General features: G+C 41.4%; 1 protein-coding gene across 1 annotated transcript in view; it reads left to right on the top strand.

Moving 5' to 3' along the window:
- The window catches only part of TTC19 (tetratricopeptide repeat domain 19), an 86,758-nt gene that overhangs the window by 15,961 nt on the left and 58,611 nt on the right, over window positions 1-12,186 (top strand). The window contains exon 7 of the mRNA XM_006901400.1: window positions 916-1,010. Within this exon, the coding sequence (XP_006901462.1) occupies window positions 916-1,010 (95 nt within the window). The remainder of the gene's footprint in view (window positions 1-915; window positions 1,011-12,186) is intronic.

Below are 12,186 nucleotides of genomic sequence, written 5' to 3'. Positions count from 1 at the left end.
GACTCGACGGCACATAACAACAACAAGTTGTTCTGTACTCAAAATAATTTCTTGATGCTATTAAGAGAGACTTGAGACCAGAAAAGATAGGGCCAAATCCTGAGTCTCATTAAAGCTGAGTAAAGTTTCAGTAGTAGGGGAATTGTTTATAGACAGTTGGCTCTGGCAAGGTACATCTTATGATCAGCCTCCTGCTCCATGTCCTGTCTAGACAGAGTTCTCCTGCCACTGGGAAAGAAAAGGGAACACTTTTTCTTCTGAGAACAAAGTAGAATTGTGAGGTCATCAGTTCTCTGGAAAAGCTCTCAGAGAAGAGATGAGCTTTGTAATATTACTTAACTTAGTGAACTGGAACAGGAACTAAGTTGAACCTTGGGTGGAGAAGGACTCTCTGCCTTGTTTCTGTGTGTTTCTGTAGGAACCAGGAGTTGGCAGGTACTGTATCCAGAGACAGTCTGCCTGCTTAGATGTCCTAAGTGCTTTCTAGGCCCTTAGCAAACAAAGAATTCCATTTCTATAAAAAAATTTATTGCCGTTTAGGAAAGTGTTAAGTGTCCAGAAACAGTTTAAGGTTGGTAGTGGGAATCCCCAGTGCAGGGTGTTCTTATTAGTAGTGTTCCTTTGAATAGCTGTCAGACTTTTACAGCTGGAGAAACTGACCTAGAATTTTTTAGTGGAAAATGATGAAGACTTGGTTATGTTAGCATTTTTAGCTTTTTATGTCTTGACATTAAGTGAATGAATTGAAACTGCTGAGAAATAACAGATACTGCATTAGAGACTTCGAAACATTGCCTCTTTGCAGCCAACCTTTTTTTAAAAAAACTGCTAGTACTTAAACAGAAGCAAAATAATGAAATTGAAAAGACATTTGTGAATTAAGTGAACAGCCATTTCCTGGTCTTTGCTTTGCAGACAAGAATTTGCTCTTGCCGGCTATGAATTCTGCATTTCGACTCTAGAGGAGAAGATGGAAAGAGAAAAGGACCTGGCAGAAGATGTTATGTCAGGTGGGCAGACTGGGCTTTGGAGGACGATGCTTTTTCTCCACACTGGCCTTCACTGCTGCACTGCAGCAAAGTGAAAAGTGTTGGAGTTAAGGGGGGACAGGCTGCCAATTATGGAAAAGAGTGACTGTTTTTAAGACTTCAGCAAACTGTTTGGAATAAGGTTTAAAATTATTGACTTTCCTAACCCCCCACGTTTTTTCCCCCTGACATGTTCAAATTTTGTCCATTATGCTTTTAATTAGATACAACCTCAGGAAAGTAGGCAATGGAAGGGAAAGGCTTTCTCTTCTCTTAGTACAGCTGCTAATCTAAAGGCCAAAATGCTGATGGTCCCAGAAAGAAAGAAGAAAAGGAGCACATTTATGATTGATTTTGTTTTGAGCTTGTTCTTGTAGTTTGGATGGCAAGTAGACAGAGCAGATTAGTTTTCAGTAGCATATATATACTTTGATTTGTGACCTTGGTTGCAGTTCCTTCCATGTAAAGCCACTCTTCCTGTTTCCTCTCTGGGTACCCAGTTTTATCCTCCTTTTCTGTCTTCTGAGCTTTGTTTTTTGGCAGGTATTACCCTTTTTTAATGTAAATTTTTATTTTATATTGGTTTGCATACAAAACTTGTATCCATTGTGTTTCGCACTTTCCTTTATTCTCATTGTGTTTTGTGCAGTCATTCCCATACATTGTGTTTATGAGATGCTGCCTTTTTGATCTCGTATGGTTGTACTTTTGTTTTGTCATCTTCATAATGCAGGTTGTTGATGACTCTTCCACCAATCCTGATGCCACATTCCTCCTCGTACATCAGGGTCTCAGATGATCTGTTCTTCATACAAATTGAAAAGTTATGGAGACAGAATACATCCCTGACGGACCCCCTTCTTGATTTTGAACCATGTAGTGTCTCCTTGCTCTGTTCTGATGACCTCCTCTTGGTCCAAGTATAGGTTTTGCATAAGCACATCAAATGTTCTGGGATTCCCATTCTTCTCAGAGTCAGCCATAGCTTGTTGTGATCCACACAGTCAAAAGCCTTGGCATAGTCAATGAAGCACAGATAGACGTTCTTCTGGTAGTCTCTGCTTTCTGCCAAGATCCATCGGACATTAACTATAATATCCCTAGTACCACGACCTCTTTTAAATCCAGCCTGCACATCTGGCAGATCTCTTTTGACATATTGTTCCAAATGTTTTTGGTTAATTTTCATCAGAATCTTGCTTGCATGTGGTATTAATGATATTGTTCGATAATTTCCGCACTCTCTTGGGTCACCTTTCTTTGGAATGGGAACAAATATTGATCTTTTCCAGTCTGTCGGCCAGCAGGCAGTCCTCCAGATTTCTTGGCACAACTTAGTGAGCACATCCAGTGTAGTGTCAGTAAACAAAGATTCTCACCACTGGGCCAATTGGCAGCATCATTATGGATGGTGAAGAGATTGAGATAACAGTTTTAGTTTACTTGGTTCCACAGTCAACACTCTTGGTAACAGCAGCCAGGAAATCAGGAGATGAATTGCATTGGGAAAGTCAGCTGTGAGGAACCTCTCAAGAGTACTGAAGAGCAACGACATTAGGCTGGATACTAAGGTGCGCCTGATCCAGGCTATAGTCTTTGCAATTACTTGCTATGCATCGGAGAGTTGGACAATGAATAGGGATGATAGAAAGAGAATTGATGCCTTTAAGCTGTGGTGCTGGAGAAGAGTGTTGAATATGCCATGGACATGGACTACTAGGAGAACAAACAGGTTTGTCCTGGAGAAGGTGAAGCCGGAATGCTCCTTGGAGGCAAGGATTCTGAAGTTCGTCTGACATATTTTGGGCATGTTGCAAGGAGGGACTGGTCCTTGGAGAGGGACATAATGTTTGGCAGAGTGGCGGGGAGGCACAGGAGAGGAAGACCCTTGATGAGATGGATCGATTCTGTGACTGGAGTGGTGGGAATGAGTGCGTTTGAGATGGCTAGTTTGACACAGGATAGAATGGCATTTAGGCCCTTATACATAGGTTTGCTATGAGTCACAAGCGATTCAATGCCACATAACAACAACAATGGTTGTACTAAGGAATATGCTCTTTTATAGTGTTAGTGTTCACTTTATAAGCCTTTCTTTTGTTTTTACATATTAAGGAGAAAAAATTAGGCATCTCACTTATATAAACTGATCTGATTTTTGAAAATTTAGTAAGATCGTCTGAAAACATACTTGTTTAATTTTTAGAGGAATTCTTATTGCAAATAGCTCATTTCTTCACTTTTAAAACGACTAATATTGTATGTATATTAGTGTACATAGCAAGACAGGTTGACATTCAGTAATTTCTGCACATAGTGTTCTGTGACATTGATTACATTTTCTGTGTCAACATTTGCATTGTTTAAATTCTATTTGATTCTTTTCCATTAACCTTTCTCTGTCCCCTCAGCCTTATCATCTGTGTGTAAGAGTAGTAACTTTTATCATTTGGTCAAATCATTTTTTAAAAACAGTGCAATCCTCTTTACGGGCCAACTTGCTATGTATCTAAAAGGTGACTGTAGGGGATAACTTTGGGTTAAAGAGTTTGAGGAATTCCATCTGTCTCAGATGAGTCTGGATTTTATGAGAATCTGAAGTTCTGTTTCACGTTTTTCTCTCTGTCATCTCTTGTTGTCCTGATTAGCATATTTGGTAGGTGGTAGAGTAGGCACCACGTAGTTTTTCTGGTCTTAGAATAGAGGAGGCTGCAGTTCGTGTAGATAGTCTTATACATCATCCTTTTCTGAAATCTTGTGTTTTCTTATTTTTTTATGCTCCAGACAAGTAGAGACCAATAATTGTATATTAGGTTTTGTGGTAAGCTTTTAACACCTCAGATACTATTTAGCAAATTAGGATATAAAACAGAATGCATGGACTAGATTATCCCATTTCTGTGCGTGTATGTATGTGAGATCTTGTAAGATTATATGTAATAGTAATTACCAGAGTGTTCCTGCGTGTATAATTTAGTGTGGCGTCCATGATCTTGGTCAAGTTGAACATATTTCACCCATGTTCGATACTCCTTTTCTCGTCCATCACTATTCATAAAATGTGACTATTTTGTAGAGAATCAGGGAGCTCTGGTGGTATAATTTGTAGAGTTGCACTGTAATCTCAAAAGCCAGGCTTCTCCGATAGTCTGATTTCACCAGTCAGTCTGAGGGAGAAAGACGAGCAGTTTGCTCCTGTGTGATTTACATCCTTGGAAATCTGCTGGGGTCAGTTATGAGTTGGAATTGACTCAACCCTAATTCTCCCACAGAACCAGTGAAGGTTGGTGTCTGTATGTATGTACCTGTATGTGTATGTTCTTGTTATTCTGTGAGTAAAGTCATGCAGTGTTTTTTCCTGATGTTCTTTTTCTCTGGTCACATGCTCCATTATATGTGTGCTGCTAACCAAAAGGCCACTGCTCCTTTCTGGTAGTTCTGATCCACTACTGACCTTGTCATGTATTGGGGTATATCTGTAAATAAAGGTGATGGTTCTTGTTCGCTTCTGGTGTTCTTTATATCTTATGTTACTGCTCTGACTAGATTTCTTGATACAAAACTGAATAGAGTTGTGATAGTGGACATTTTATTGCTGTGCACAAGAGGGATGGGAGCTCTTGTGGCCTAATGGTAAGAAGTGCTGCAACCCCAAGGGCATGCAGTTCAAATCCATCAGCTGCTCTGTGGGAGAAAGATGGGGCATCTCCTCTCGTATGATTTACTGCCTTTGAAAATCTACTGGAGGGTCAGCTATGGGTTGTTCTGACTCAGCAGGAGTCAACAAAACTCAGTCTTTTTTTTCCTTTAAGTATAATTTTGTCTCTTGGTTTTGCACCTATGACCTTGAGAAATTTCCCTTCATTCCTGTTTTGCTGAATTTTTATGAGGCAAATGTGTAGGAGTTTATCAAAGACATAGCTTCCAGCAACATGGAAGTCAGTAAGTACAATGTACTGACAGACAAGTCTGTATAAGAGCAAACTGAACCCGTAGCACGCAAGTCATACTCCCCACCCAAGTGCAGTAAACTGACAGAGAAAGGTTGTACCTGTAAGAGCAAACTATAAAACAAACAAATGTACAAATGCCATGAAACAAACATGCATGCTGTGGGAAAGATCTCCAAGGGTGTCAAGAGGGAAGGGCCCCAGCCTAGTGTAGATTTGTTGTCTTGGTAAAGATGATGTCTTTGCTACTCTAGGGGATGCGGGCTTCCCTGGATTTGAGTCCAGTGCCTGTTTTGCTTGCTGCTTTCCATTTATGACTTTTGGGTCCTGGGCATCGAGTGGTGGTGAGGTCTGTGTCCAGCTTGAGAGGAAAGGCCCAGGCAGTACTCAAGCTTTTGGCCACTGAGTAAAATGTTGGCTGGGCAGATAGCATTTCAGAGCTTCTACACCAAAGACACCAAAAAATAAGAATAATGAATAGGGATAATAATTCTTCAACTCACAGTTTAAAAAGAAAGGACGAAGTATTTAAAATGAAGGAAGAGACTGAATTGAAACATTGAATAAGGAGAGCAGCAGCACACAGCTATCTTGAATAGCTCGTCTATGTGGTGTGGAACTAGGGAACTGAGGATGTTAGTACCAGGCAGAAGAATCCACAGCACCTCTGGCCAGGCCTGTGCTATCTGTTTCTGTAGCTGAAATCTCTCAGAATGTTCCTCCAGAGCGTACCAACTGTGCCATTCAACCTCATATTAGAAGGGGCACCCACTCCTCCTCTGAGTCAGGAGATACCACTTGTTAGGTCATGATACACATAGACAGTCTAGCAAGGTCCCCAGGCTCAATTCCTCTATCTGGTAGATAGCTTTACTTCTTGTTTGGGAAGATCTGCTCTTGGTCACACTCTTCATGTGATACACGCGCGCGCGCGCGCAACATATAAATACATAGAAGGAGCTCTGGTAGCCTAGTGTTAAGAAGTGCTGCAGTCCTGAAGGCATGCAGTTTAAGTCCACTGGCTGCTCTGTGGAAGAAGGATGGACAGTCTCTGCCTCTGGAAAACTTGCTGGAGGGTCAGCTCTGGGTCGGTTCCAACTTGACAATACACAACAACATACAATGGTGATAAAAATTGAGTGTTTACAAAACAGTATACTTAGAAGGAACCTAATTTTCCAAGATACATAGATTAAAAAGGGTTATAAAACTGTTGTTGTTAGGTGCCATCAAATTAACTATGACTAACAGCATCTCTGTGAATAACTGCTCCAAACCTTGCTCCGTCCTGTGCCATCTTTTTCATGCCTGAACAACTCTGAACAAGCCCATTGTTTGAGTCACTTTGTTAGTCCATCTTCTTGAGGGTTGTCCTTTGTTCTCTCTTTTGCTGACTGTCTACCTTTCCCAGCATGATGCCTTTTTCCAAGGACTGGCCCCTGCTGACAACATGCCCAAAATATGAGAGAAAAAGTTTTACTCTCCTTGCCTCTAAGGAGCATCCTGGTTTTATTTCTTCCAAAACAGATTTGTTTGCTCTTTGGATAGTCTATGGTAAAACAAGGGCTGAATGACAAATTCCAGAATTTAGAAAGTAACCATCTGGCTAATAAATTTGTTGGAAATGTACATGTTTTATATGGTATTAAAAAACTTTTTAGGGGGAAAAAAGGCTTTGACTTCCACCATGCCTTGCTCACAAGCAAGCAGTGGCCATGGAAGAAATTATCTTCTACTCTGTCTCCACTTCGGGCTTTTGGGCCTATGACCATCAGGCCGGGTGTGGAGCACCAGCAGACCAGGTCCAGCCTTCACATGGGACATTATCCTACTGTGTGCTAGCCATGTGCCTTACTTAGCTTGAAAATTCCAGCACCCAAACAGAGCCCCATCCTATCATGCTGTCACTGGCCTCACATGGGCCCTGCCCCATGATTTTTGTGTGTGTGTGCACCTGATTTACTGTCAGAGCAGAGACATGAAGCCACAGGATGATGGTCCAGGAGTAGAAGTTCACAGACAAGGATCTTCCTCCTGAACCCCCAGAGAGGGAAAGCCATCCCTTTGAACCAGTATCTGGGACTTGGACATGGAGCCTCCTAAAATGTGAAACTTCTCTGTCAGTTTGTTGTACTGGGTGGGGTTGATCTCCATATTTCTAACTACTTTGTAGCTTGAGTATCTGTATTCTTGCTTCTTTATCATTGCTCTAATACTTGGACCAGGAAGCAGTCCTCAGACACTGCATGGTTCAAAATTGGGAAAGGAGGTATCAGAGATGTGTCCTGTCTCCATATGTTTTCAGTCTGTATGTGGAACAGATAGTTTGGGAGGCTGCACTTTATGAAAAGGAATGTGTCATCAGGATTGGAGGAAGACTCATAAAACAACCTGCATGCAATCTATAGATGAGCAACCGTGTTTGCTCAGACTGAGGAGAACCTGAAGCATTTGCTGCAAAAGGGTAAGGACTGTAGTCTTCAATATTGATTGAAGCTCAATATCAAGAAGAAAAAGATTCTCACCACTGGGCCAGTTGGCAGCAGTAGGATAGATATAGAAGAGATTCAGGTTGTTAATAGTTACAGCTTGCTTGGCTCCACAGTCAGCACTCTTGGCACCAGCAGTCAGGAAATCAAAACATGAATTGCATTGGGGAAGTCTGCTGTCAGGGACCTCTCCAAAGTACTAAAGAATAATTAATGATGTCAGTCTAGGGACTTAGGTTTGCCTGATCCAGGTCATTGTCTTCATAATTATGTGTCAGAGAGCTGGACAGTGACTAAGGCTGACAGAAGAAGAATTGATGCTTTTGAGTTGTGGTGCTGGAGAAGAGTGTTGAACTGGACTGCCAAGAGAACAAATAGTTCTGTTTTGGAGAGTGTGAAACCAAACTACCCCATGGAGGTAAGGATTTTGAAGCTCTGTTCACATACTTTGGGCATGTGGCCAGGAGTAATCAGTCTTTGGAGAAAGACATCATGCATGGAAGGATGGAGGGACAGCACAGGAGAGGAAGACCCTAGATGAGACGGATTGATACAGTAACTAAGATACTGGGGGTAGGTGTGTTAGAGTCAGTGAGACTGGCTCAGGATGTGACAGGGTTTAGACTTACTGTATATAGGGTAACTATGAGTCATAGGCAACTTGATAGCACATAACAAGAATAAGCTAATTAGGACAACACTTGTCTGTCAAGTTGCTGTACTAAGTAACTTGTGGATTGTTGTGATGCCAAAAGCTGTGCCACTAGTGTGTCAAATGAAAGAGGTGTCACCTCTTTTAAGAACTGTCCTGTAATATAATGTTGTGAGTGATAGGATATTATCCATATGCATATAAGAAAGACCTATTATTATGCAAATACACACACCAACAACTAAAGCCAAAGAGGAGGAAATTGAAGACTTTTCTAAAATATTGTAGTCCAAAATTGACTAGACATATAGTCAGGATATATTAATCATAATTGGTGATAGGAATGCAGAAGTTAGAAACAAGAAGGAAGTATAGTCAGAAAGTGTGGATTTGAAAGATTGAATTTTGTATGGTTAGTAATTTACTCATTGCAAATATCTTTTAAAACACACAAACAGTGACTTTACACATGTCACTAGATAGACTGCATAGGACTCATGTTGACTACATATGTAGAAGGAATCATTAGAGAAACTCAGTATCAGCAGTCAGATCCAGGTCACGTGCGGACTGTAGAATGACTACTATGTGCAAGTTCAAATTGAGGCTGAAGAAAATCAAAATAGGTTCTCAAATCTAAATATGATCTTGAATCTGTCCCACCTGAATTTAAAAATCGTCTTAAGAATAGGTTTGATGCATTGAACACTCGTGACTGAAGATCAGATGAGTTGTGGGATAACATCAAAGCATCCATGAAGACAGCAAAAGGTCATTGCAAAGACATGGGGGGGGGGGAAGAATGTCAGAAGAGACCCTTAAAATTGAACTAGAGTGTTGAGAAGCCAAAACAAAAGAGATTAACAGAAGATTTCAAAGGGCATCTTAAGAAAACAAAGCAAATTATTAAAATGGAATATGCAGAGACCTAAAGTGTAGAATAAAAAGGAAAGAACTCTCTTAGCATTTCTCATGCCAAGAGAACGGAAAACTAAATTCAAGCCTTGAGTTGAAACTCTTGGAGATGCTATGGGCAAAGTCTTGAATGGTCTAGGAAGCATCAAAAGAAGATGGAGGGAATACACAGAATCACTGTACCAAAAAAGAAATGGCTAACTCTAAAATATTTCAGGAAGTACCATATCACCAAGAGCCAGTGGTATGAAGGACAAATGTCAAGCTGCACTGAAGGCATTGACATAAAATAAGACACCAGGAATGATTGGGTACCAATTGATATTTCAAATGAGAGATGCAGCCCTGGATATGATCACCAGTCTGTGCCAAGAAATTTGGAAGACAGTTGTCAGGCCAACTGACTGGAAGAAATCCATTCCCAAGATCTAACAGTGTGGAAATTATCTAACAATATCACATGCAAGCAAAATACTGTTTATGAACATTAAAAAATGGCAAGAACAGTGATTGGGATTGTTGTTGTTACTGATTGCCTTCGAGTTGAGCACAACTCATAGCGACTCTATGAACAAAAGGCCTGAAGCCTCTTTACAACTATTGACATTTATCAAAGTTCATGGAGTTTCTGGAGGCAGGTTATTTAGGAAGTGGATGCAATTCCTGCTTCCAAAACCTGTCATAGTATGTTATTGTTGTTACGTGCCATTGAGTTGCCTGTGATGTATAGTGAACCTTTCTATGTACAGCAGCTGTCCTGAGCCAGTCTCACTAATTCCAACACACCAACCCCAGTTGTATCAATCCATCTGATCTGAGGTCTCCCTCTCCTGCGCTGCCCATCCACCCTTCTGAGCATGATGCCCTTTTCCAAGGATCGCTCTCTCCTGGCCATGTGCCCAAAGTAAATGTGGTGGCGCTTCAAAATCCTAGCCTCCAAGCAGAGACTTGGTTTCACTCTCTCCAAGACAGACCTATTTATTTTCTTGGCAGTTCATGGTATGTTCAAGACTCTTCTCCAGCATCTCTGTCATCCTTGTTAGTCATTGTCCAATTCTCTGAAGCATAATACCAATTGATAATTTCAAATGAGAGATACAGGCCTCAATTGATCACTAGTCTTTGCCAGGAAATTGGGAAGACAGGTTGTCTGGCCAACTGACTGGAAGAGATCCATTTCCAAGATCCAACAGTGTGGAAATTATCTAACAATATCACATGCAAACAAAATACTGTTTTATGATCACTAAAAGTGGCAAGAACAAGTACGTAGAGAACTGTCAGAAGTTCAAGCTGGATTTAAAGAGGCTGTGGTACCAAGGATATCCTTATGATATCAGATGGATGGTGAAGAGGTTGAGACTGTACACAGCTTTAGTTTGCTTGGCTCCATAGTCAACAGTCTTGGCACCAGCAGTCAGGAAATTAAAAGGCGCATTGCCATGGGAAAGTCTGCTGTTAGGGACCTCTCCAAAGTGCTGAAGAGCAATGGTGTCTCTTTGGAGACTTAGGTGCGTCTGATACAGGCCATGGTCTTCACAATCACTTGTTATGCATCAGAGTTGGACAATGACCAGGGAGGATAGAAGGAGAATTGATGCCTTTGAGGTGTGGTGCTGGAGAAGAGTATTGAGAATACCATGGACTGCTAGGAAAACAAACAGATTTGTCCTGGAGAGGGTTAAACCGGGTGGCTCCTTGGAGGCAAGGATTCTGAGGCTCCGTCTAACATACTTTGGACATGTTGTGAGGAGAGACCGGTCCTTAGAGAGGGACATCATGCTTGGGAGGGTGGAGGGACAGCGCAGGAGTGGAAGGCCCTCTATGAGGTGGATTGATTCAGTGACTGGGATAATTGGGATGGGAGTGTCAGACATTGCGATTGGCACAGGACAGAGTGGAGTTTAGGGCTGTTGTACATAGGGTCGCTATGAGTCGCAGGTGACTCGACGGCACATAACAACAAGTTTTTCTGTACTCAAAATAATTTCTTGATGTTATTAAGACTCGACGGCACATAACAAACAACAACATCAGATGGATCCTGGCTGAAAGCAAAGAAGACTAGAACGTTGTCTGTTTGTGTTTTATTGACTGTTCAATGGCATTTGACAGCGTGAATCATAACAAATTAAAGCTAACATGGAGAAAAATGGGAATTTCAGAACACTGATTGTGCTTGTGCAAATCCAGTACCTAGACTAAGAATCTGTTGTTCAGAGCAAAAGGATACTACATGGTTAAAATTAAGAAAGGTGAAAAAAAATAAAGATGTGTCAAGTTTATATCCTTTCTCTGTACCTATAAAATCTGTATGCTGAGCAAATTACTCTAAAAGCTGGGCTCTGTGAAAAAGATGTGGCCTCAGGATTAGAAGAAGGGTCATCGGTAACTTTTCATATAGAGATGACAGAAAGGGAAGAGAACTTGAAACTTGCTGTGGTGGACCACACAATTGAATTGCATCTCATTATCAGGAAGACAAGTTCTCACCACTAGACTGATAGACAATATCAATAAATGGAGAGAATATTGAAACTGAACAGTTTCATCTTGGTTGGGTGCACAATCAGTATACTTGGTACTAGTAGTCAGGAGATCAGGAAACATACTGCACTCTCCATGTTGAGGAACAGTAATGCCAGTTAGAAGATTAAAGTGTTCCTTATTTAGGCTATGATCTTTTAAGTCACTTGCTGTGCTGCTTATTGCTCGTGAATGACTGAAGAATTGAGATTGAGGCTTTTGTGTTGGAGAAAAGTATTCAAAATTCCATGGACTGCCAAGCACGTAATGTCTGGAGAAGGTACAGCCAGATTACTCCTTGGAGGCAAGGATGGCAAAGCTTTGTCTCTCATACTTCATGTCGTGGTTGTGTTGTTCCTGGGAGAGAGATACCATGTTTGGGAAGGTGGAGGGTTAGTGAAGTAGAGGAAGACCCTCAATCAGGGGATTGACACAGTGACTCCAGCAATGGTCTCAGGTATGTCAGAGGTGGTGAGGATGGCACGGGAGAGGGCAGGGTTCCCATGTGCTGTTTATGGGATCACTATGCACAGGAGAGGAAGGCCCTCTATGAGGTGGATTGATTCAGTGACTGGGATAATTGGGATGGGAGTGTCAGAGACAGTGCGATTGGCACAGGACAGAGC

This window comes from Elephantulus edwardii, unplaced genomic scaffold, assembly GCF_000299155.1.
Source record: "Elephantulus edwardii isolate Elephantulus edwardi_28Jun2011 unplaced genomic scaffold, EleEdw1.0 scaffold00324, whole genome shotgun sequence".
Taxonomy (NCBI): domain Eukaryota; kingdom Metazoa; phylum Chordata; class Mammalia; order Macroscelidea; family Macroscelididae; genus Elephantulus; species Elephantulus edwardii.
This window is presented reverse-complemented; position numbering and strand designations above follow the sequence as displayed.